We start from the raw sequence: 26,669 nt of genomic DNA on the forward strand, positions 1-26,669 counted from the left end.
GAATACTTTCCCTACAGGCCCCACAGAACAAAAGACAAGTCCGACAGTTACTGGGACTCTTCGGGTATTGCCGACAATGGATCGAAAATTTTAGTGGAAAAGTCAAATTTTTATATGAAAAATTAACTAATGATGGGTTATTGAAATGGAGCACCAATGATGAAGATCAATTAGAAGCATTAAAAACTGAACTAGTCAATGCTCCAGTCCTTAGCATTCCAGATTTGAAGAGATCATTTTACTTATTTATTTGTGCAAATGAGGGAGTAGCATATGGTGTATTAGCTCAGGATTGGGCTGGGAAAAAGAAACCAGTAGCATACCTCTCCAAACTCCTGGATCCCGTTAGCCGGGGGTGGCCCACATGCTTACAGGCTATAGTGGCTGCTGCTCTCCTGGTAGAGGAAGCTGGGAAGATAACCTTTGGAAGTGAGCTAAAAGTCTTATCTCCCCATAACATTCGTGGAGTTTTGTAACAGAAGGCTGATAAATGGATAATGGATGCCAGACTTCTAAGGTATGAAGGCATCCTAGTCTCTTCTCCTAAGTTAAGTATAGAAACAACGAGCCTGCAAAAACCGGCCCAGTTTTTATATGGAGAACCAATTACAGAACTAACACATGATTGCCTTCAACAAATAGAGGAACAAACAAAAATAAGGCCAGATCTTGAGGAAGAAGAGCTAGAAGAAGGGACTCGATTGTATGTAGATGGGTCCTCTCGAGTTCTGGAAGGGAAAAGGAAATCCGGGTATGCTATAATAGATGGGAAAACATTTAAGACAGCAGAATCGGGTCTCCTTAGCCCCAGCTGGTCAGCCCAAGCATGCGAATTATATGCGGTGCTTAGGGCTCTAAAATTATTGGAAGGAAAAAGTGGGACTATTTTCACTGATTCTAAATATGCCTATGGAGTAGTTCATACTTTTGGAAAAATCTGGGAAGAAAGGGGACTTATGAACTCACCGGGAAAGGGGCTGGTACATAAAGAATTGATTCGGCAGGTATTACAAGCTTTGAGAGGGCCAGAGAAAATAGCCATTGTCCATGTAAAAGGACATCAAGCAGGGATTGGAAATTCAATACGAGGAAACAATTTGGCGGACCAGGAAGCGAAACGAGCGGCCCTGATGAATTTAAAGCCATGGACAGGGCTTGTCACAAGGAGAGAGCACTTGTGGAGCTGACTTAGAAGATCCACCGTGTTGGGTTTGCTGGAAATACTATGGGATAGACTCAATAAAATGTGCCTGTGATACCCCTCGAAAGAAACATTGCTGGTTTCATGGACCTATTGATTACATACTAGACTTCACTGTGCAAGAAAAGGAGAAATTAGGCCAGATGGGGATAAGAGAAAAAGAGGAAGGCAAATGGGTATTGCCCGACGGGCGGGAAGTACTCCCAAAAGGGATGGCAATGAGGGTCCTACAAGCAATCCATGAGAAAACCCACTGGGGTACACAAGCCTTGGTTGATCAATTTGCTATAAAATATATGTGTATAGGAGTCTATAACCTTGCAAAACAGGTAACTCAACAGTGTTTAACTTGTCAAAAAGTGAATAAACAACAACTGAGAGAAAGACCAATGGGCGGCAGGGAGCTAGCACAAAGACCCTTCTCACACATACAAGTAGATTTTACAGAATTACCAAAAGTGGGGAGGTATAAATATTTATTGGTACTGGTAGACCATTTGACCCATTACATGGAAGCCTATCCTACTGCCCGAGCCACCTCAAATACCGTAGTAAAAGTGTTACTAGAACAAATTATTCCCCGATATGGATTAATTGAATATTTAGACTCAGATAGGGGACCTCATTTCACTTCTAAAATCGCAAAAGATGTTTTAACGGCCTTAGGAACCCAGTGGAAATATCACACTCCTTGGCATCCACAGAGCTCAGGGAGAGTGGAAAGGATGAACGGGGAAATAAAAAAACAACTGACGAAGTTGATGTTAGAAACCAAGATGTCATGGGTAAAATGTTTGCCTCTGGCTTTATTAAATATTCGAACTCAACCCCGAACTGATGTAGGAATCTCCCCATTTGAAATGCTATTTGGAATGCCTTATGATATGGAAGCCCCTACAGACCATCCATGCTTGAAGGATTCCCAAATTAAGCATTATATCATACAAATTATGAGCCGAAGACAGGAATTGAGGGAAAAATGGATGTTGACACAGAGGCCACCTTTAGACATTACAATACATAAAATCAAACCAGGGGACAATGTGCTTATTAAATCCTGGAAAGAAAATTCTTTAACCCCACGTTGGGAAGGCCCCTTTGTTGTTCTGCTTACCACAGGAACTGTGATACGGACAGCCGAGAAGGGGTGGACACATGCCAGTCGAGTTAAAGGTCCGATCACCACAGATGACCAGTGGAAAGTGACCAGCCTGCCTGGGGAATTGAAGGTTACCATTAAGAAAAACCGATGAACTCTGTGTGTACCATTCAAGTTGATCACAAAGGGGAACAAAAGGGATATGATTACCTGCTTGTTAGTGATTATTTGATAATTTGTAATAAGGTAGATTGTGATTGTTATCCTTTTGTGTGCTTTGCATGTAAAGTTTGCCAAGAACGGTGGTGGGTCCATTGCCAAAAGGGGAGGCCGCCAACTGGGGTCTGTACAGAATGCTATAAGGCTGAACGAAAGTTAACCAAAATTGTGTTAAAATTAGGGGAATTGGAAAATCAGTGGGTTCGTTTCGAGTCTGAGGGTTGGTGGAAAATATACACAAAACGAGTGCATCCAGGAAACTTTTGTTTCCATACTAACGAACCCACTCCATTTGTTGCCCAAATTATAAAAGGGTGTTGTCGGAGGGAACTAAAGGGGGTCCCGTGCAACCCACCCCCGGTCAAGGATAAAAATTTGGATCAGTACAAGGTTAGGCAGGAGCAGGGGAAGGGACGCCCAGGCGAGTACCGCTGCTGCCGAGAAGATGGTTCACCTCGCGGCTCGAAGCAACTGGGTCGGCGAGTGAGGCAGAGGGGAAAAAGCCAGGTCCCCCCGCAATGGAATAATGCTGAAATGCTCCAACTATTGCCAACCGAGTACTAGGTTCCCCTGGACGACCCGTCTGATTACCTCTGAAACACCAAAAAGGCAACAAACCCAAAAAGGGAAAACAGGATATTATGCAGTAAAAACAAGGTCAGGACCCCACCCTTATTGGCAGATTATAAGTATTTTAATGCTTTGTATCATACATAAAGGGGAGGGTTCCCCGGCTCTGCACCAGCCCTTTAAGTGGACGCTAACCGGAATAGATGGCAGGGTAATTCGGAGTCAGATAACATCCGGACCCCCTAGTTTTATCCCACAGTTATGTGAACTAGCCCCTGTAGAGCCCTGTTTTAATACCGCAGGATTTTACATGTGTCCAGCATCGAACCCAGGAAAGGGGTATTGCAATTACCCTGGAGAATATTTCTGTGGGTACTGGGGGTGTGAAACAATAGCCTCAGACTGGCAAGCAGCAGGAGATAAATTTCTTAAAGTATCATGGGGACCCTATGGATGTACCCCTCCACAAAAGGATTCTAGTGGCGCCTTCTTGGGCGGGTGGAAAGGGAGTTCCCAATTTGTGCATTTAAACATAACTGAGCCCACAGACCCAGGATGGATGGTAGGAAGATCATGGGGCTTTCGGTATTGGGAACCTGGAAAAGACAGAGGGAGCGTATTTACCATAAAGAAAGGGCCTGTACCAGCAGACACACAGGCAGTGGGCCCTAATCCTGTAATAGTTGGGGATTTAACAGCTAGGAACCTGATAACGGATAACCAAACTACAACTCCTACAACACCGCCAAGTGGGGATTCCCGGTTTAACACTCTCTGGAAATTAATGGAGGGAGTATATAAAGTCTTAAATGCTACTCAGCCAGAATTAACAGAACACTGTTGGCTCTGCTTTGATGTTAGGCCTCCATTTTACGAAGCTGTAGGGATATCTGAAAAGGCAAGATGTCTTAATGGTAGCAATCCCCCGCAATGTAATTGGAAAGATTCCTGGGGTAAAGGAATGACTTTGGCTTCAATAACAGGGAGGGGACGATGTATTGGCAGAGTACCCACACACCTGGAATATTTATGTGAGACTGTTACTAAAGCTAAACGGGAAGATACTCCAGCTAAATGGCTAGTTCCCGCTAAAAACACCAAGTGGATCTGCTCAAAAGGAGGATTCACCCCCTGTATTTCCTTAGAAATATTTGATGAAACCTCTGACTATTGTATACAGGTGGCTGTGATTCCCAAAATTATCTATCACCCCAACGAATATATGTATAATGTACAAAACATCCCAGAACACCACATACAAAAACGAGAGCCTTTGACCACACTTACAGTCGCACTTTTAATGCTTGCAGGGGGAGCAGGTATCAGTACGGGAGTAGCCTCCCTAGTAAAACAAACAAAGGAGTTTAATTCCCTGAGGATTGCTGTAGACGAAGATTTGGAACGTATAGAACAATCAATATCAGCATTGGAAAAGTCAGTAAGGTCCTTATCGGAAGTGGTTCTGCAGAATAGAAGAGGACTAGATCTTCTATTCTTACAACAGGGAGGACTGTGTGTGGCCCTCCGGGAAGAATGTTGTGTGTATGCAGATCACACTGGGGTGGTAGGAGACACTATGACAAAACTGAAAGCAGGACTTGAGAAAAGGAAAAGGGAAAGGGAGGCCCAGCAGAGCTGGTATGAGACCTGGTTTAATCACTCCCCTTGGTTAACTACCTTGCTATCTACAATTGCGGGTCCTTTAATATTATTAGTGTTAGGATTAACATTTGGCCCATGTATATTCAACAAGGTAATTGAAATAGTAAAAAGAAGATCGGAAGCAGCACACCTGATGCTAATTAAAGCCAAATATGAAACTCTCCCTAGAGATCCTGAAGTAGAAGAGACTTTGATTCTAGCCCACCAAGAAATAAAACTATTTGATGAACAAAATGATAAAATATGGAATGGGGGACTGTGAGAAACTGCATTGACTTGTTTGTTCATCAAAAGTATGAAATTAGGATAAAAGGGGGGGAAGTCGGGACATGGAATTTGCAGGCTTGACTGGTAACCACAAACAAAGATTGTGAAAGATTTTGCAGGACTGGCTGGAACTGATAACCGCAGTGGAAACCCATTGTTGCTGAAACTGATAAACCGCAGTGGAAGGAGACACACCACCCTACTTGTGAAACCCATTGTTCCTGGGACTGATAACCACGGTGGAACGAGACTCATCACCCCCACTCATGCAAGATAAAAAGGGACTGAAGAGAAGGAAAGGTTGTCAGCTTTTGGCGGAGCCAGGCTCACAGCTGAACCCAGCGCTGTTTTGCTTGCTATCGCTTGCTGTAATTAATAAAATTATTAATTGATCTTAACAGGCTGAATCAAATTATTCGCCTCAACTTATAACACAGAACAGTACAGAGCAGTACAGACCAGTACAGACCAGTAAAGACCAGTCTAGACCAGTACAGAGCAGTATAGACCAGTACAGACCAGTACAGACCAGTACAGACCAGTACAGACCAGTACAACCCAGTAAAGACCAATACAGACCAGTAGAGCCCATTAGAGCTCAGTACAGACCAGTACAGACCAGTACAGCCCAGTACAGACCATTACAGCCCAGTACAGGCCAGTACTGCCCAGTACAGCCCAGTACAGACCCATACAGCCCAGTACAGCCCAGTACAGCCCACTAGCAGCCTTTAGAGTCCAGGATAACTCAGTACAACTGGCACAGCCTACTGTAGACCAATATAGTACAGTATAGCCCAGTATAAGAAAGTATAACCCAGTACAGCCCAGTATTTTCCCCGAAGGAACCAAAACCAGCTGGTTCAGTCTGAGGAAGGGGAAGAGGAACCAAGAGCAGCACGTGGCAGCAGGGGGACGGCGCGGCCTGGGCGAAGAGGCTTGGGTGTCCCAGGGGCCCCCCAGACTCCGGGAGTCTGCACCGAGGCGGGGTGACCCAGCTGTGTAGACTCGTAGCCCTGCCAGCCCCTTGGGGACCCCTAAATCCGTCTGGGCAGGGGCCTCCCCCACCTACGTCACTGGGAGGTGGGTGGGGCAGTGGTGACAAAAAGCGATACCCCAAACTTCCCGTTTCTAACCCCAAAATCACCCAAAGCAGAGGCAGTGGCACGGTGGGAACTTGACGGGGAGCAGGGGGGTGCCCAAAATCCGTGGGGGGCAAGGGGTCCTTGGGGTGTGTGGAGGTTCTTTGGCCCTAGGGGAGGTCCCTGGACTCTGGTGGGGGTCCCTGGAGTGTGTCTGCCTGGGCTGTGGATGGGGGTGGGGGGGTCCTCTGGGCCCTGACGGGAGTCCCTGGAGTATGTATGTGATTCCCTGGGGTGGGGATGAGGAGTCCTTGGACACAGAGTGGGAGTCCCGGTGTTCTGTTTGGGTCTCTGGGGTGTGGATGGGGGGTCCCTGGGCCCTGATTTGGGTCTTTGGGATGCTGGTGGGGTCTCTGGTTCACAAGGGGATCCCTAGGGTGGTGGGGATCCCTGAGTCCCCAAGTGTGGTCTCTGGGCCTTGAGCGTGGTCTCTGTGGTACCAAGGATATGCTTCCTCCTCCTCTCTCTCCCACTGCATCCAGGATCTCTGCAGGGTGAGTCAGGATGTGCACCCCGCTGCTGGTGACACTGGTGACACTGGTGGTGGTGCCTGCAGGGGTCTCTCCCTATGGCTTCCGCAACTGCATCCAGGCACCGCGGGACCCTGGTCTGTTCCGCTGCATCCAGCGCTTCCTGAGCACCGTGGGGGCTGCAGTGGGCGACCTCCCCTCCACTGCCACATCCCTCAACCTCTCTGTCAATATCTTGCGCCAGGTGCCCCCTGGTGCCTTTGCCCACCTGCCGCAGCTCTACACCCTTGATCTGACCCACAACCAGCTGGAACACCTGGCCCCAGGGGCTTTCTGGGGGCTGTCAGCACTGGTGCACCTAGACCTGGCCCACAACAAGGTGTCAGTGCTGGCCACGGGTGTGTTCTCTGGGCTGGGAAATCTGAGCACGCTGCGGCTGGACCACAATCCGCTACAGAAAGTGGCCCCCGGAGCTTTCCAGCCACTGGCCGCACTCACCACACTCTGGCTGCGGGATGGCCGGCTCCAAGCACTGGAGCCCGTGGCCATGGCTGTGGGGAATCTGACGCACCTAGACCTGCTCGACCTGTGTGTAAACATGCTGTCGACACTGGGCCCGGGGCTGCCACCCACGCTGAGGGTCTTGCACCTCTGCAACAACTCCCTGGGAGCTCTTTCAGGGGCCACCCCTGGGGTGATGCCCTCAGGGCTGCGTGAGCTTGACCTGTCCTACAACAACATTTCAGACCCTGCACCACTCGCTCACCTGTGCCTGAGCAACCTGACATACCTGCACCTGGCTGGGAACCCGCTGGACGTAGTGCAGCTGCTGCGTGTGCCTGGAATCTCCCCGCACCAGGTGGACGTGTCAGGGCTACAGGTAGGCACGAGCGGCCTGGAATACCTGTGCCAGCAGCTGAGAGGACAGCAGCTGCAGAGGCTGCAGCTGCAGCGCATGGGGCTCACAGCAATGCCCGATGGGGCTCTGGCTGAGTGTCCGGTGCTGGGTGCCCTGGATTTATCTGGCAACCGGCTGCGGCACCTGGGCTGCGTAGGGCGGCTGCTGAACCAGGCACAGCGCGCAGAGCTGAGCGAGCTGGTGGCTGAGCACAACTTGCTGCAGCGGCTGCCATCGTGCAACGGGTCCCCAGTTCTGTGGCAGCTGCACAACATGTCCCTGCGCTTCAACCGCATCCTGGTGGCTGGTGCGGGTGCTTTTGACAATGCACCGGCGCTGCGGCAGCTGCGGCTGGATGTGAACGGGCTGGCACGGCTGGACCGCGCAGCGCTGCGTGGACTCCACGACCTGCGGCACCTACGCCTTGACAACAACCTGCTCACTGACCTCCTGCCCGGCTCCTTTGCTGACCTGCACCAGCTGGGAGACCTCAACCTGCGCAACAACCGCGTGGCCGTGCTCTTCCCTGGCGCCTTCAAGGGGCTTGACCAGCTGCAGACGCTTGACCTGGGTGGGAACAACCTGCAGCACTTGGCAGCCAAGGCATTCCAGGGCCTCCCGCGGCTTTGCCGACTTTACCTGGACCGCAACCGGCTGCTGGAGGTGAGAGCGGCCACGTTCCAGCCGGTGCAGCTGATGCTGGGTGTGCTGGACCTGCGTGCCAACGCGCTGCACTACCTGAGCCGACATCTGCGGCAGCTGCCGCCTTTCCGCTACCTGCATAACCTCTATGACCTGAAGCTGCAGGCACAGCAGCCATATGGGATGCGTGTAGTCCCACAACGTTTCTTCCAGGGCCTCAGTGCCTTGCGCTCACTCTCTCTGGCACAGAACTCACTCTCGGCCATCCCTGACGATGCCTTCGATGACCTGGCACAGCTGCGGAACCTGACGCTGGCTGACAGCAACGGCGGGATGGGCCACCTGCCTGCCGGCGTCTTCAAGAACCTGAGCCAGCTGCGCAGCCTGAACCTGGAGAGTGCAGGACTGCGCAGCCTTGGCCCCGAGGTCTTCGGCAACCTAACACGACTGCAGGAGCTGCACCTGGCCAAGAACGAGCTGCGTACATTGGATGTGACTCTGGCCACCCGACTCCCTGCCCTGCGCTATCTGGACCTGCGCAAGTGCCCGCTGAGTTGCAGCTGTGCCAATGCCTGGCTGCCTGCCTGGCTGGAAGGTGGGCCCGTGCAGGTGGTCTACCTGTATAACTACACCTGCGGTGAGACGGGTGGGGCCTCCACGTACCTGCACTCCTTTGACACACGCGTGTGCTACCTGGACATGGGGCGGTACCTGTTTGCAGGGACAGCACCAGCCGTGCTGCTGCTGCTAGTGCTGCCACTGCTGTACCACCGTGGGTACTGGCGGTTGCGCTACCAGCTGTTCCTGCTGCACGCGTGGGCACGTGGGCACTGGCGGCGGGAGCAGCGGCGCTACACCTACGACACCTTTGTGTCCTACAACTCTGGGGATGAGCGGTGGGTGCTGGAGGAGTTGGTGCCTGAGCTGGAGCGCGGAGCCCTGCGGCTCTGCCTGCACCACCGTGACTTTCGCCCCGGCCGCGCCATAGTGGACAACATCGTGGACGCTGTGTACAACAGCCGGCACACGGTGTGCGTGGTGAGCCGCGGGTATCTGCGCAGCGAGTGGTGCTCACTGGAGATCCAGATGGCCAGCTATCGCCTCTTTGATGAGCTGCGCGATGTCCTCGTCCTCATCTTCCTCGAGGACATCCCCGAGGCCGAGCTCTCGGCCTTCCACCGCATGCGCCGTGTGCTGCTGCGGCGCACACACCTGCGCTGGCCCTCCGAGCTCCCTGCGCGGCCCCTCTTCTGGGCAAAGCTCAGGTGTGCCCTCAGTGCGGGGCAGGAGGAGGAGGACAGGGAGGAAGGGTGCCCTGACAGGACCAGAACCACTGTGGAGGTTCCCCCTCAGAAAAGCAGTTTTCTGCCCCAAAATCACTGGCTTTTCTCTTGGAATTATGCTCTGAACAGTGGGGATGAAGGTAACAAGAAGGAGGAGGAGGCAGAGGAGGAGGAGGTTGGGGAGGAGGAAAAAGGTTGCCAGGAGAGAGAGAAGCTGCTCTAGAGCGACCTCACCCTGGTAATGGGGATCCCCAGGGACATTCCCAATCAAAAAAATGTGGTTTTGTCCCAAAATCCCTGGTTATCCTCTGAGAAATGTGCAGTTGGAACAATGGCAATAAGGAAAAGAGGGGGCAAGATGGATCTCAGTGTTCAGATGCAGCAAATGCTTCATCACTCAGTTGCTTTTCCCAGCAGGAGAGCCTGGGGACAATGGAATCAAGGGGCCATTGCTCCACTGCAAGGACTCTGGGAATTGAGGGAACAATTGTCACACTGTGGTGCCCATGGAGCCAAGGGTCCCTGGTGACACTGCAGGATCTTGTGTCACCAGGGCTCCATCATGACACTGCAGCACCAAGGAATTCATTGTGGCACCCAGAGGCCTCATGGAACCTTTTTTTTGACCCACCAAATGGAGGTTGTCTTTACCGCTCCTTTTGCCATTAATGTATTTATAAAAACATTTTTATTCTCCTTCACATAAGTGGCCTGGTTAAGTTGTAATTGAGCTTTTACCTCTCTATTTTGCTTTCTGCATGACCTAATAACATTCTTAAGCATGTCCTGAGTTTCCTGGTCCTCCCTCCCAAGGTGATGCACCCTAATTTTTCCCCTGAGTTCCTGGAAAAAGCTCCATGACCTGCCAGGCCATTTTTTTTCCTTGCTAGCTCACTTTTTGGCACAGAGGGACAGTCTGTTGCTGCTCCTTCAACATTTATTTCTTGAACTGTGTCCATCCTTCCTGGAATCCTTGGTTTTTAAGGGCTGTTTCCTTTTAAAACATCAGTACCTGATTTGGTACTCCCCAAATCAATCCTGAATAGGCCAAAGTCTGCTCTCTGTAACTCTAGGGTAGAAGATTTATTGATGGCCCTCCTTTCACAGACTATTTAAAAACTCAGTAATTTCATGGCCCCTGTGCCCCAAACAGTCTCTGACCACCACATCTCCCACCAGCCCTTCCCTGTCTGTGACCAGCAGGAGACAGAGCTTTCCTTGGCAGTGGGAAGAGAAGGAAACCTGCCCAAAGCACAGCTTGGAAGGTTCAGCCTGGAGCTGAGGAGGAAGAAAAGTCCCTGCCAGGGTAGAATTTTGGTGCTGGTGGTGTCCCAGCATGGGGCTGGGTCATGGGCTGGCTCTGTGTGCCAGGAGCCGGCAGCGCTGGGTGCAGGCAGCCCAGGGAGGGCACAGAAACGCTGGGTGAGAAATGCTGGGGCACAGCGAGATGGGCGAGTGCAGCCGGCCAGGGCAGAGGAGCAGCGTGCACAGGGGGCACAGCCCCAGGACAGATGGGCAGGGCTGGCAGGGCCAGAGGCACCCAGGCCTTTGTCCCTGGGCTCGGGCAGCGCCTCGGGAGCCCCACAGAAGGAACTTCCCTGTGAGGGGCTGCACTTTGCTTCTCTGTGAAATTGCATATTTTATGATTGGCTTTTCGCAAATGTTACAATGAAAATTATATGTGTAATGTTAGAAAGTTATGCTGTATTAATTTCTTACATAGTGAGTTAAATGTAGCTTTAGGTTACAACATAATGTTAAAATAGAAACTGTGATATAGGATTTGTTAAAAGCTCAAGCAGGAAGATGAGATAATCAAGAAACTCCTCACACAGAGATGTCAGCGACGGGGGCCCATAAAAAGTCACAGCCTCCTTATCAGAAAAGACAAACACTCTTCTGCCTTCTCTCCATCTTTGTGGAACCAACAGGATTAAGGAGAAGAAGTTGACAAAAAGCAGAAATGTTCTTAATTAGCAAGGAATTTATGCATCATGGATGAGATATATGAATATGCAACAGGCTGTTGCTTGTAACATTATTCCTTTGTTCACAAGGCATGCTTTTTGCGATTTAGTCTCTGAGAGCACCTGGACATCCATAATTCTTTGCTTTTTATTGTCTTCTAATTGTCCTAACTCTAAACTTCATTACTGTAATTGTATTATTATTATTTTTATAACCATTTTATTAGTATTAAACTTTTAAAATTTTAAAAACCAAGTGATTGGCATTTTTCACATTCTCCCTCGCCCTCCCTGAGGAGGCTGGCAGGGGCTGCAGGTTTATGGCATTTGTCCTTGCTGCCCCTCACATCCCCCTGCCCCACAAACAGCCCCGAGCCACCCGTCAGGGACAGGCCCTGCTGTGCCAGGCTGGGCTCAGGGCTTGGCCTTTCTGCTTCCCCCAGCCAGCCCAGGCCTTGCTCAGCATTGCAGTTCCCTGCTCTGAGCCTTGGGCTCCCTGCAGTCCTGGCCTCCAGGATCTGCTCTCTCCAGTGCCTGGGGAGCCTTTGGCAGTCCCTGCCCTCACTGGGGACCAGGGATTCTCTGAGCAACTTGGAGTTTTGCTTCTGACTCCTTCAGCAGCTTCTTCAGCCTTCTCTCAGTGCCTGAGGCTCCTGGACCCAGCCCCACATCCACCCTGGGGATCCTTAAAATACAGAAAGCCCTCAGGAGCTCTTTGTCTTCCTTCCATTGTCTTCAAGTCTCCAGGGATTGTGCAGTTTGCTGTTCTGTTCAGGAGGGAAACTTCAAAGTCCACCTCCTGATTTTTATTTTTTCATCACATGAATATTCTTTTCTTTTTCTGTTCAGAGAAGAGTTGATAGAATCATTTCCCAGGTGATCTTGATGCTCAATGGCTCCTTAGGAGGGCTGGGCATGGAGAAGAATGAGCTCCTTGAGGGCTGACCCTGTTTGGACAAGCTGCTCCTCACTCCCAGCCTCACCATGTCTGACAGGGCCTGCTTAAGACTGACAGCCCAAAGCATTAAAAAATTGTGCATTTTTCTTTATAAATAAAGGTTAATTAATAAATACAGTTATAATTATTTTTTCTTATGTCTAATAATATTATTCTGTATCTTTAACACGTAATTTTTAAAATTTATACAAAAAATGTATATGTTTTAGGAAACAAAAAATTTTTTGGTCATGGGTTCTAAGTATCACAATTCCCTTCATTAATTCATTGACCACTTTCAGCTATTGATTTTGCCCTCTGCGCTATAACTCCTGTTTTTAAGCTTTTTGTCGTTTTTTGTATTATTTTCTCAGACAGGGTAAAAGGGGCCACTTTGGGGTCCATGGAGACATTTCTGGGGCACATTTGGGGCAGTTTTGTGTCTGGGGAGGGAATTCAGAGAGAACTTGAGGGTCTGGAGGACACCTGGGGGAGCCGGGCGGGCACTTGGAGGGGCACTCAGGGATCCTGAGGGGCAGTTCGGGGTCCGGGGGAGCACTCGGGGGTCCAGGGGGGCCCTGGAGGTCAGCGAGGGGAATTTGGGGCCCTTCGGGGTCCGGGGGAGACTAGGGGGGCTCGGGCGGGGCTCGCTGGGCGCGGGGGCTGATGGGAGTTGTAGGCGCGGGTACAATGGAGCGTAACGAGACCGCGGAGCATCACGGGAGTTCCAGGCTCGGTGACAGCGGCTCTCGGTGGGGCGCGGGGCATGACGGGAGATGAAGTCACGGCTGGAACAGCGCTGGGCGTGCGCCGCGGAGCATGATGGGAGCTGTAGTCCCGGAAGTGCCTCGGACGCGGTGTTTGCGGACCGGGAATGCACTCGGGGGACACTTTTGCGTCCTAGCCACGACGTGAGGTCCTCGGGGGCTCTGGAGAACTCGGGGGGAGCTTGGGGAGATTTAACCGGGTTCCTTAGAGCGCAGGGCGCAGCAGGAATTTTAGGCGCGGAACTGTGTTCTGAGGGGCTCTGGGGCCGCGGGGGATGAGAGGAGAGGAATTCCCAGAAGTGGCTGTACCGGGCATCTGTGGGGCTGGGAGCACTCAGGGGATCCTAGGACGCTTTTGGGGGGTCCCGAATGGGCGCTGAGGGGCACTTGGTGATCCCGGAGGGTCTGGGGGGCACTTACGGGACAAATGGGGGCGGTACCAGGGTTCTGTGGAGCGCGGGGCATGACGGGCGTTGTAGTCCCGGCCCCAATGAGGCTCTATTGGCTTGCTGGGCATGATGGGAGATGTAGGCAAAAGGAAAGATGGCGCTGACTGTAGGCACCGCCCCCAAAACCACGATCCCTGGCGCTGATTGGTTGGACGCTGTGATGGGCGGGAGCCTCGGCCAATGGGAGGGGACGGGAACAGCCCTCTGAACCCTTCCAGTCCCTCCCAGTACAGCCCAGTACAGTCCCAGTGCCCCTCCAGTCCCTCCCAGTACAGCCCAGTTCATCCCCAGTACAGCCCAGTACAGCACCAGTGCCCCTCCAGGCCCTCCCAGCACAGCCCAGTCCCTCCCAATACGCCTGAGTTCATTCCCAGGCCCTCCCAGTTCCTCCCATGTCATCCACAATATGCCCCAGTGTTGCCCAGTCTTCCCCACAATGTTCCCTGTTTGTCCCAGTATCCCCCAGTTTCACTCCCAGTTTCACACCCAGTATGTCCCAGTGTGTCCCAGTGTACCCCCGCAGTCCATCCCAGTCCACCCAGATTCCCCCTCAGCATTCCTCATGTTCCCAGGCTGTCCCAGATCCCCACAGTATCACTCCCAGTATGTCCCAGTGTCTCCCACAGCATTCCCAGTGTTCCCCAGTATGTCCCAGTCCTCCCCAGTGTTTCCAAGGACAGTTTAATTTCTCTGGATTGCTGTGGCAGCCAAACCCAGCAGTGGGGTCAGTGCAGTGCCCATGGCCACAGCTCCTTGCAGTGCCCAGTGCAGCTGGGGCTGATGATCCACCCTCACAGCTGGTCGAGGGCCGGTCTGGATGGTTTTGGTGGCACCTTGGGCTGGCACACACCTGAGGAGGGTGTCTGTTTTCATGGGGAAACTCAGGAGTTTTAGATTGCTTCAAACATAGAAAAAGGGAAAGCCCCTCTTAGGCTGGGTGCAGCCAGCTCTGCAGGCACAGCAGGTCCCAGGTGAGTGAGGACAGACAGGATGGGCTGGGGCAATGTGGAGCAAGGTTGTCCACGCTGGGCCAGAGCTCAGGGCACAGCTTCTCTGAGCAGGCCAGAGCTCCTGAGGGGAGACTCTGGCTCAATATCAAACACAGAATGCTGCAATCACCTCTGACCTAAAGAGAAATGTAATAAAATACACCCTTTAAAATAGGAATGTGTATTTCTTACAAGCACTTTGAAATCTTTCTCCACAACTGGAATAGGAAAATTTTAATGACCCTCTCAGGGCTTTGGTGTTGTTTACATTAGACTCAGTCCCTGAATGTGTCTTCAAAAAACTTCTCAAGAACTCAAAATTAAAACTTCAGAGCTTCTTGAAGTTTTAATGGATCCCATTGAGGGACAGGACTGAGAAAGTGTCCCCAGGTTCCAGTCAGAGCAGAACACTGGAGGCAGTGATGACAGCTGGGACAGGCAAGGGAAAGGTGTCTCTGGTGCTGAGCAAACCTGGATGTGTTTCAGGAATGCAAAGGGCCCAAGCCTGAGCCCCAGCCCCTGGCAAGGCAGATCCTGTCCCTCCCTCATTGCTCAGGGCTCTTCCCGGGATGGGCACTGGCATGTGGGGATGTGCAATGCCAAGGGCAGGACCATGGGGCGGCCCTGCCAGGCTGCTGAGCAGGGACAAGGAGGCACTGAGGCCCCAGGGCTGCAAGGGTCACTTGTCCCCTCGTGGCCTCAGGCCCAGGGCCAGCAGCCACGGCCAAAGGGCTGCACAGGTTGGCTCTGTCAGGGCCTTGCAGCTGCTGCACATCCCTGAGCCCTCTGCAGCTCAGGCTGTCCCACGGTTTCCCTGCCCTGTGCCTCTGTCCCTGCAGGCTGTTGTCACCCCCGGCTGCCCCACCTGGCTGGCCCTTCCTTTGCTGGCAGCTCTGCCTCCTGCTGCCCCTGCCTGGCCACACAAAGCCTTGGGCTGATACCCAAAGGGTTAATTCCATTTTTACCCTGCCTGTGAACTTCCAGCACAGGAACAAGGCATGCAGGGGCTGCTTTCCCAGCAGGGATGGCTGGAAGATAAGATATCTGGCTCAAGGGTGCAGTGACAGAGAAAACAAGGACTGAATCTGGGAACTTGGGGTGGGTTTAATGGAAATGGGTAAATCGTAATTAGCATTTAGGAACTGTATATGAGCAATACACTGCTAAAATTACATGTCTGCATCAGATCAGGAGTTAGCCCTCACTAGGCCTCAGGCCTGAATAAATTATACCCTCTGAAATAGCAAATTAGTGTTAAGGAGCCTCATTGTGATATTTCCAAGATTTGGTGACAGCGGGGCCTCACAGAACCCAGGACTCAGCTGTGACACTGCCCAAACTCATGGATCAAAGGGTCCATGGTGACACCGCAGAACCCCATGGAACCAAAATCCATTTTGGCACATTGGGGCCACATTGAACCAGTGGTCCATTGTGATAGTGCAGATCCAAGGAGATCATTGTGACACTGAGAAACCTCTGAGAACCAAGGGGACACTCTGACACAGCAAGGCCTCGTGGAACCAAGGGTCCCTTGTTAAACTGTGCGGCCTCATGGAACCATGAGCCATTGTGACACAGCGTGGCCACACGGAGCCAAGGGGCCACTGTGACACTGCAGATCCAGGGAGACCATTGTGACTGAGGAACCTCATGGAACCAAGAGTCCATTGTTCCACTGTGGGGCTCTGTGGAACCAAGGGGAGCACAGTGACATTGCGTGGCCTCATGGAACAATGGAGACTAACCTGACACTTTGGGACCCACTGGAACACAGAGACCATTAGAGCAAGGCAGGGCCTCATGGAATCAAGGGGACTACAGTGAACACTGTCGGGGTCCATGGGATGAAGGGTCCATTCTGATTCCACGGGACAAAGGATGCCATTGTGACACTCTGGGGCATCATGGAACCAAAGGTCCCTTGTGACACAGCAGGGCCTCATGGAACCATGGAGGCCATTTTGACACTTTGAGGCCTGTGAAACCAAAGGGCCACTGTGGCACTTCAGGGCCTCTTGGAGCCAAAGGGACCATAGTGACACTGTGGGGCTCAGTGAAACCAATGGTCTGTTGTGACACTGCAGGGCCTCATGGAACCATGGAGACCATTTCTACATTTTTAGGCCTTGTGAAACCAAAGGGCCTCTGTGGCACGTCAGAGCCTCATGGAGCCAAGGGCTCTGGGCTTTCTTTCCAATGGAAAAGAACTGCCCTTCACATTCAAGCACCCATGGCGAAAATGGGATTCTCCCCTCAAAATTCCCAATATCCAGGGATTGCTCCCAAACAAAAGCTGCCATTACAAACAAGTCTTTTTGACCTTGTCTTCCTGAGAGCTGGCTCTCACCTTGCTTCAAACACTGGGGATCTGTGCTTTTCTTCCTGTGGAAAAGTACCATCCCTTCTGCACAGGCAACCATGGCCAAAATTGACACTTTTCCTCCAAAATTCCCGATTTGCAAGGGTTCTCCCAGACAAAATCTGCCAGGACAGACAGCTCTGGCTGGCCTTGGCCTCTGGTGGTCACCTCCCGTTTCAAGGAAGCCTTGAGGAAAGTATTTGAACAGGTTTGACTGCTGCAACATCAATGAGCCTCTTGTCCTCTGAAAAACTCAGATGCTCTTCTGATCATATGTGTCTTTTCTTTCTCATTGTGTGTTATGCATGAAATATTATTTTCAGCTAAAAAATAGTATTCTTCTTACTTTACCAGTGTTTTAAGACACAAAACAGGTCATCTACATATGGATCCAGGTCACCTGTACAAGCAAACACAATGAAGAATGCAGCAGGAATGATTTGTCTCTGCTCCCATCTGTCACATCTCTGGAGCAGGAGGTGCAGCCCCAGACCTTGGGAGGGCTCAAGGGCTCACCAGCTCAGCTCCCACACAGAGAACTTGCCGACCATGTTCTGCTGGCCTTGGCCCCTGCCAGCTCAGCCAGGCTGCGATGGACACTGATGGTTTCTGTGCCAGGCTCTCCCAGCCCAGCCCAGCTCCCTGCTAGCTCTGCCAGCTGCCCTGAGCTCTGGGCAGCACCAAGGGCCTCTCCCCAGCACAGCCCAGCCGGTTCTGGCCCCACAGCTCTGCTCAGCCCAGGCTGCTCTGGGCACTGCCCCACGGCCTCAGCCCCTGCCAAGGGCACAGCAGCAGCTGCAGCTCAGCCAGGACTCAGCCCCACCATGGGGGAAGGGGCCTGGCCAAGGCCAAAGGAGCTCCCTGGGTGTCCTGCTCCCCTCTGCCTGAGGTGCTGAGAGCTCTGCAGCCCCTCCTGCCATCCCATCTGCCCAGGCCAGCACAAGAGCCCCGGCCCTGGGGCCCTCCAGAGCTGCTCCTGCTCCAGGCCCAGGGCCCATCCCAGAGCTGGGGCAGCCCCAAAGCTGAGCCCATTTCTGCTCATTGCTGCTCTGATGGGGATGGATCCTCAGCACCTTGGAGGTTGGTGATGAACTTTACTACTCCAGAGGCCTCTTCTTTCTTGAGCTCTTCAGTGTAGAAATTCAGTGATAAAGGCTCATTCACATTTCTTCCAAACACCCAAACAAGACAAGCCCATGGAATTAATTCAAGTCTTCAATTCTTCAGTGGTTAATTAGACAGATTGCACAAGTGTATTCAAAGTCAACCCACTATATTGAAAATGGTGCAGAGGGAATTGTTTTGTCCTGTTTACTTTTCCTATTTATAGATTGATTATCATCAATCCTCAGTTGATAAGGATCCCCAGCATTTCCTAATCCATTTTTAGTAGGTATGAAAATCAAGATCCCTTATTGCTGACAATCTGAAGAGGGTCCCACAGAGAGCCAGCTGGAGTAATGACACCCAAACCAATATGGCTTGATATCATCCTCCTTTATTGTCTAATTTTTTCATGTTTTATGCCTTTATCGCCTTACATAATACAATAGCAAATTAACATTCATTGGTTAACGTAATAAATGTAATCATATTACCTTAATCAATGAATATTTATTTACTTCTGTCACTTATTGATTGGCTGTTATTCTACAAGCATCTGATCAGGTTATAGTACGTGAGTTTTCATATACTACTCAGCACCCAGCATTGGCTATTGTGTTTGTACAAGGCCTATTGTCTTTCCAAGGATGTCCTAAGTACTTTAAAGTAACTAAAGTAACTCTGTAATCTGCAGGCCAGGGTTGTCCAGCTCCTGCAAAGGAACAGCATCAAGGATAGCACGTCCTTGTTCCACGAGAAATTCCTCGACACCCTGTGGATCCAAGGATCCTTTGTGATGCTCCAGATCCTCATGGAACCAAGGGTGCATTGAGGCACAGCCGGGCTTTGTTGCAAGCAAAGAAACCTCTGTAAAATGCAGGGTAACTCACAGAACCAAGGAATCCATTGTTAGAGGAAAAAACCTATGGAACCAAGGGTCCATGGTGACAAAGTGGGGCCTCATGGAAACAAGGGGTCACCGTGACACTATGGGACTGCATGGTAGGAATTGTCCATTAGGACAATGTGGATCCACGGAGACCATGGTGACACGAAGGAACTTCATGGATCCAAAGGGCCATTGTGATGATGAAGAACTTCATGGAACCCAGGGTCCATTGTGACACAGTGGGCCCGCATTGGAGGAGAGGAACCATTGCTGACAGTACAGAAACTCATGGAACCAAGGGACATGGACTCATGGGACCATTGTGACACAGCAGGGCCACATGGAACCAAGGAGACCACTGACATTTAGGAAGCTCATGGAACCAAGGGTCCATTTTGACACTGCAGAAACAAGGAGACCATGGCTGACACTATGGAAGCTCAGGGAACCAGGCAGCCATTGTGACACTGCAAGGTGTCGTTGAACCAGGGAGACCATTGTGACCCTAGAAAACCTGATGGCACTAAGGGTTTATTGTGACACAGCAGGGTCCCATGGAACCAGTTGTCCATTGTGACAACGCAGATCTGAGGAGACCATGGTGACACTACGGAAGCTCATGGAACCATGGGTCTATTGTGACAAAGCAAGGCCTCATGGAACCAAGGAGATCATTGTGACATCATGGAATCTCATGGAACCAAGGATCCATTGTTAGAATCCAGAGCCATGGAGACCATTGTGTCACCATAGAACCTAGTAGACCCAAGTAGATCATTGTGACATCATGGAATCTCATGGAACCAGGGTTCCATTGTTACAGTCCATAACCAAGGAGATCATTGTGGCATCGTGGAACCTCGTGGAACCAAGGGTCCATTGTTACAGATCAGAACAAAAGAGAATTGTGATATCGTGGAACACTGTAGAAGCAAGGGTTCATTGTTATACTCCAGAGCCATGGAGACCATTGTGGCATTAGGAAACTCATGGAACCAAGGGTCCATCGTTACAGTCCAGACCCAAGGAGACCATTGTGACAATGTGGAACCTTGTGGAACCAAGGGTCTGTTATTACAGTCTGGGACCATGGAGACCATTGTGACATCATGGAACCTTGTGGAACCAAGGGTCCATCGTTCCAGTCCAGACCCAAGGAGACCATTGTGACAACGTGGAACCTTGTGGAACCAAGGGTCTCCAGAATCAGGGACACCATTGTGACCGCACAGAACCTCACAGAACCAAGATTCCATTGCTATGCAGTGGGGCTTCATGGAACCAAGGAACCACTGTGACACAGCAGGGCTGCATGGAACCAATGGTCCATAGAGGTATTGCGTATCCAAGGAAACCATGGTGATGCTGTGGTGTGGAAAAAATGACGGGAGACAAGTCCATTCTATAATGTCAACAAGTCTCAGTTTATTACAAGCACGCATGTAGTTATACCCGTTATAATGAAGCTCATGCATATTGCAAAACTTAGGCTCATCATTGGTGTATCAAAAACAGGTCAACCCTGCCTTTGGCGCTTTCTAAGCTTGCTTTGTTTTCCCTTACATTTATCTTTTTGCTGACCATTCTACTGTTGAGAACCAGCTTACCCAAGGACATAAGATATTGTTGCTACATCTGCTATTGCTGCACTATGCAATTTTCAGCTACTGCTTCACTAACTGCACGTAGTCATGTCCTTTCTCACGAAGCCATTCATCCACAAAACTCTCCACACTGCACCAATGGTGGTGGGTTGTTTTCACTTCAGAACCAATGGATTTGGTCCTTGCGGAGCTCTGTATAAAAGAGCAGTGCATTTTGAATTAACCGGAGTTTACTCTCAACAGCCTTCTGAGTCAGAGCCTCTTAATTCCCGTCCTGCCTCAACAGCGACAAAGACTCTTCATGGCTGACAATCAATCACACTTTGTCCATACCCCCTCCCCACCATTTCCCTCATCCACTCCCTGGCACTCAGAGCAGCTGAGGAATGGAGTCACATCCAGGGGTGTCCCCAGGGATCATGGCTGGGCCAGGTCAGTGAAATCTCTTTATTGCTGATCTCAACAAGGCCATCGAGGGCACCCTCAGTCAGTTCCAGGTGAGCCCAGGCTGGGTGGAGTGTGGCTGTGCTGGAGGGCAGGAAGCTCTGCAGAGGGATCTGGACAGGCTGGACCCATGGGCCCAGGACAATGGGTTGAGGTTCACCAAGGCCAAGGGCCAGGTCCTGCCCTGGGCTCACAACCACCCCAAATCCCTGGCTGTGCCCTGCCCCTGATCCCTACAGCCTGTCCTGTTTCCTTCATCCCTGCATTGCCAGGGACTTTCTGGGACAAGGGAGCTCTGCTCTGGGGATGGAGGGAGCTCCAAGTACCACGACTGGAGTGGGAACCACAAATCATCAGGTTTGTGTCCTTTGGGAGTCAGGAACTGGTGAGACTCAGAGGCACAGAAAGTTTCTCTTCATGCCAACAGACCATGGTAGAACAGGACACAATTTAATAACAATCACGCTCTTCCCTGAGCTATGTGCAACATCCCAGCAGCATCTGATGAGTCCACCATCCACAAGTGATTTCCATACTAAAACTGATTTTAGACTTACATGGTTCTCTGATAGATATAAACACAGTTAAGTTCTTGCATCAGGATTCTCATCCTGGAGTGGGGGCAAAAGAGCTCAAACAATTCCTGATTTGCAAAGCTGTCAGTGGTGGATGGAGAAGGGAGGTCAGGCTGCTTTTGGTGTTGAGGAAATGCTGAAACAAATCTGATTCATTTCATCATCTTCTGTCCTGGCTGATCTCCCCTGTTTCCCCTTCCACCCATTGGCTTTTGTCTCCCACCAGGCCCCCTGGTGAAGAGCCTGGCTCTGTGTTCTCCATCCCCTCCTCACTGGCACTGCCAGGCTGGGATGAGGAGCCCCTCAGCCTTCCCTGCTCCGGGCTGGACAAGCCCAGCTCCCTCAGCCTCTGCTCACAGCCCAAGGGCTCCAGCCCCACCTTGGAGGCCCTTCCCTAGCCCTGCTCCAGCTGCCAGACATCTTTCCTGCCCTGGGGAACTCAACTCAGGCCACAGGGACTTGGATAATCCACGTCCTTGATGTCCTGGTCACACAGCCCTGGCCCCTTGTCCCCATGTCAGGCTCTGGGGTGGATCCTATGGAACATCCTTGGGTGGAGGCTGTGGCTCCAGGTGGACTGGGGGGATACCGGGGGACAGGGACCCCACTGGGCATGAACAGCATTGGACTTGTTGGGAGAAACTGTGAGGGGGGGCTGGGGCGGAGTGACCAACCCAGTGACCTCACAGAGCCCTCCTGGGATGTCACACAGCCCCTCTGTGATGTCTCAGCCTGCTCTGAGATGTCACAGCCAGATCTCTAATGTCACACAGCTGGTCTCTGATGTCACTCTGTGATATCATAGTCTGCTGTTATGTCACAGCCTGTTATCTGATGTCACACAGACAGTCAATGATGCTGTAGTTGCTTGATGTCCACTCTGTGATGTCACAGTCCACTCTGTGACCTCATGTCACCAGATGATGAATTGTCTCCACCAGGTGAGCTGACAACTGGAGCTTGTTCTCCAACTCCCCAGGCCTATGGAAACCACACAATGCCAACTGTGGGAGAAGGGGAACTGGAAGTTCACCAGCCTCAGTGTCCTGCCAGCTCAGTCAGGCCCACGGGAACATTGGGGTCCACAAGCACCAGAGACCACCAGGGAAGATCCCCAGGACAGAAGACAGCATGGGTATTAGGGAGGGGAAATATGTTAATGATTCTGGAAAAATGATTATCAGATGTGTGTTTAGTCCAGGACAATCAATGAATATGTGTGCAAAATACAGAACATGAACAGAAACTTTCCTGTACTCAGCAAGCTCGGCTTTGGGAGGAGCTATCCCCCGTGCACCCAGCTGAATAAAGAATGCTGCTTCTTAAAGCTGCACTGGTGTTAAGGAGTTTTCTGTTTTACCCAATTTTTGTAACACTCCACTCCCAAGGAAAGCTCTGTCTCCTGCTGCTCACAAACAGAGGGGCTGGTGGCAGATGTGGGGCTCAGAGGCTGCCTGGGGCACAGGGACCATGAAATAATCAAGTTTTCAATGATCTGTGACACAAGGAGGGACAGCAACAAAACTTCCACACTGGAATTAGGAAGGGCAGTCTTTGGCCTATTTAGGATGCTGACTTGAGGAGTACCAAATCAGGTACCGATATTTTTAAGGGAAAAAGCCCTTAAAAACAAAGGGGTTCAGGAACAAAGGGCACATTTTGAGAAAGTAATCTTAAGGGGGAAGGAGCAGCCTGTCCCAGTGTGGCAAAAGATGAGCTGGTGAGGAAAATGACTGCCCTGACTGCCCATGGAGCTTTTGTGGGAACTCAGGGGAAAGAAGAGGGTGCATTAACTTTGGACAGAAGGTCAGGCAACTTAGCAAGCGTTTAAGGATGTTGTTAGGTCATGCAGGAAAAAAGAGGAAAGAGGTGAAATCTCAATAATAGATTAACCTGGCCACTTCTGTGAAAAATATTAGAAAACTTTTCTACAAATAACTCAGTTGCAATTTATGGGATAATGAGAACCTCCACTCTTTATTGGATGCAGTGGAAAATATAGTAGCTAAAGATAAGGAATAGGCCAAGCTCCTTAACATCTTGTTTCTTTTAATTTTCAATATTAGGATAGGCTGTTCTCAGGACAAGAGCTCTCCTGAGCTGGTAGATGGGCACAGGAAGCAGAACAGCCCCCTGTAATCCAGCAGGAAGCAGCTGGGGTCCTGCTAAGCCACTCAGATGCTCACAGGTGTATGGGATCAGATGGGATCCATCCTAGGGGGATGAGGGAGCTGGTGGATGAGTTCCCCAAGCTGCTCCCCATCATTTACCATCAGTGCTGGCTCAGCAGGGAGGTCCCAGAGCACTGGAGGTGCCAGTGTGAGCCCATCCCCAAGAAGGGCTGGAAGGAGGATCTGGGGAGCTTCAGGCCTGTCAGCCTGACCTCGGTGTCTGGGAAGGTTATGGAACAGATCACCTTGAGAACCACCACAGGGCACCCACAGGATGGCCGAGGGGTCAGAGCCAGCCAGTGTGGATTTAAGAGGGGCAGGTCCTGCCTGAGCAACCTGATCTCCTCTTATGACCAGGTGACCCACCTGTGGATGTGGGAGAGGCTGTGGATGTGTCCATCTGGACTTCAGCAAAGCCTTGGACACTATCTCTGACAGCATTCCCTGGAAAAGCTGCCGCCCACGGCTTGGGCAGGTTCCCTCCTGGCTGGGAGATGGAAGAGCTGGCTGGAAGCTGGGCCCAGAGAGGGGTGGGGATGGTGCTGCACCCAGCTGGTGTCCAGTCCCTGGTGCTGTCCCCCAGGGATCTGTGTTGGGCCCAGTCCTGTTTAACATCTTCACTGATGGTCTGGGTGAGGGGATCAAGCCCACTATCCCCAAATTTGCAGGTGACACCAAGCTGGGTGTGAGTGTGGATCTGCTGGAGGGCAGGACAAGAAGACACAGCCTCCAGCTGCACCAGGGGAGGTTTAGGCTGGGCAAGGGGAAGAAGTTCTTCACAGAAATGGTGAGTGGGCATTGGAATGGGCAGGCCAGGGGGGAGGTGGCAGAGTCACTGTCCCTCTCCAGTAGCATTCAGTGGCATGGTCTGGGTGACAAGGCGGTATTAGGGCATTGGTTAGACTTGATGATTCCAAAGGTCTTTTCCAGCCTATTTGATTCTGTCATTCTGTGATGACTGGGGCACTCTGGGGCCATTGTGACACTGCAGGGCCTCGTGGAACTAAGAGGACCATGGTGACACTGTGCAGCCCCATAGAACCAGGGCTCCATTGTGGTGCTCTGGGGCCCAATGGAACCAGGGAGTCCCCGTGACACTGGGTCCTGGTGGAACCACAGAGGCCATGGTGACACTGTGTGGCCTCGTGGAAACAAGGAGTCAATTGTGACACTGAGGGAACTTGTGGAAGCACAGAGAGCATTGTGACAGTGTGGGACCTCATGTGACCATGGGGCCTTTGTGGCACCCTGGGGCCCCATGGAACCAAGGGGCCCCTGTGAAACTGCAGCACCAATGAGAACATTGTGACACTGTGAAGCCCCATGGAACCAAGGAGTCCATTGTCACATTTTGGGGCCCCATGGGACCAAGGAGACCAGTGTGACAGTGTAGGGCCTGGTGTAACCAAAGGGACATTGTGACACTCAGGGGCCCCTTGGAACCGAGGACATCTTTGCAGATGACACCAAGGTGGATGTGAGTGTGGATCTGCTGGAGGGTAGGAGGGCTCTGCAGGGAGGCCTGGAATGGTTGGATGGATGGGCAAAGTCCAACAAGATGAAGTTTAATCAATCCATGTGCCAAGTCCTGCACTTTGGCCACAACAACCCCTGCACTGCTGTAGGCTGGGGATGGTGTGGCTGGACAGTGCCCAGGCAGAAAGGGACCTGGGGGCACTGGTCGACAGCAGGCTGGACATGAGCCAGCAGTGTGCCCAGGTGGCCAAGAAGGCCAATGGCCCCTGGCCTGGATCAGGAATGGTGTGGCCAGCAGGAGCAGGGAGGTCATTCTTCCCCTGTACTTGGCACTGGTGTACTTGGCATTCCTCCCCTGTCCTGGCACTGTTCCTCAAGTGCTGTGTCCAGTTCTGGGACGCCCAGTTTGGGAAGGACATGGAGGGGCTGGAGCATGTCCAGAGAAGGGCAACAAGGCTGGTGAGGGGTCTGGAACACAAGTCCTGTGAGGAACAACTGAGGGAGCTGGGGTTGTTTAGCCTGGAGAAGAGGACACTCAGAGGTGACCTTATCACTGTCTACACTCCCTGAAAGGTGGTTGCAGTCAGGTGGGTGTCGGTCTCTTTCTCCTCACAGCAAGTGACAGAACCAGAGGACACAGTCCTACGCTACACCAAGGGAAATTTAGGTTGGATATTAGGAAAAAGTTTTTTATGGAAGGGGTGATAAAGTACTGGAATAGTCTGTCCAGGGAGGTGGTGGATTCATCATCATGAGATGTGTTTAAAAAAAAGACTGTATGTTGCACTCAGTGCCATAGTTTTGCAAAGGTGGTGTTAGTGTGTGGGTTGGACTTATGACCTTAAAGGTCTCTTCCAACCCAGTAATTCTGTGATTCTGTGATTGTGTGACATCACAGACCAGGTTGTGACATCATATAGTCAAGAGTGAAATCACTGGTCTATTATGTGACATCAGAAAGCAGGATGGGACATCACAGGATGCCTTTATGACATCCCAGAGCAGGCTGTGAGGTCAGAGTGTGTGCTGTGACATTATAGGGTGGCTGTGTTACATCACAGAAGGTGTTGTGACATCACAGGGTGGGTCTGTGAGCACACAGAGGTGCTGTGTGACTTGATAAGTGAGTTCTGCCATCGCAGAGCATGCTGTGACATCATAGAGCAGGCTGTGACATCACAGAGGAGGTTGTGATGTCACAAAGTCAGCTGTGCCATTACAGGCTGGCTGTGTGACATCACAGACTGGCTGTGAGGCCACAGAGAAGACTCTGCCATCGTAGATAAGGGCTCTGTGACATCACAGAGCAGCTGTGTGATGTCACAGAGAAGGCTGAGACAATACAGAGTGGGCTGTGACATCACAGAGCTGACTGTGAAATCACAGAGCAGGCTGGGACATCACAGCGAGGCTGCATAACATCACACAAGTAGCTGTGCCATCAGAGAGCTGGCTGTGACATCACAGGGTGTCTGTGACACC

The 26,669-nt window shown here is 51.4% G+C and overlaps 1 protein-coding gene across 2 annotated transcripts; it reads left to right on the plus strand.

The window, feature by feature from the left end:
• Nucleotides 1-4,565: 4,565 nt before the first annotated feature.
• Nucleotides 4,566-14,740, plus strand: LOC144247990 (uncharacterized). 2 transcript variants are annotated; one of them, XM_085564570.1, is made up of 2 exons: nucleotides 4,566-6,101; nucleotides 6,643-14,740. In XM_085564570.1, exon 2 carries the CDS (start codon nucleotides 6,665-6,667, stop codon nucleotides 9,674-9,676), a length of 3,012 nt encoding a protein of 1,003 aa, XP_085420696.1. In that variant the 5' UTR covers nucleotides 4,566-6,101; nucleotides 6,643-6,664; the 3' UTR covers nucleotides 9,677-14,740. The 2 variants fall into 2 exon arrangements, with proteins under 2 accessions (XP_085420696.1, XP_085420695.1); XM_085564569.1 differs by lacking the exon at nucleotides 4,566-6,101 and adding an exon at nucleotides 6,132-6,187.
• Nucleotides 14,741-26,669: the final 11,929 nt, after the last annotated feature.

Source organism: Lonchura striata, chromosome 33 (genome assembly GCF_050655825.1).
Source record: "Lonchura striata isolate lonStrDom1 chromosome 33, ASM5065582v1, whole genome shotgun sequence".
Lineage (NCBI taxonomy): Eukaryota > Metazoa > Chordata > Aves > Passeriformes > Estrildidae > Lonchura > Lonchura striata.

What these genes read in the sequence shown, in the direction of transcription:
- LOC144247990 (XM_085564570.1), top strand. Translation starts at nt 6,665, where the DNA reads ATGTGCACCCCGCTGCTGGTGACACTGGTGACACTGGTGGTGGTGCCT.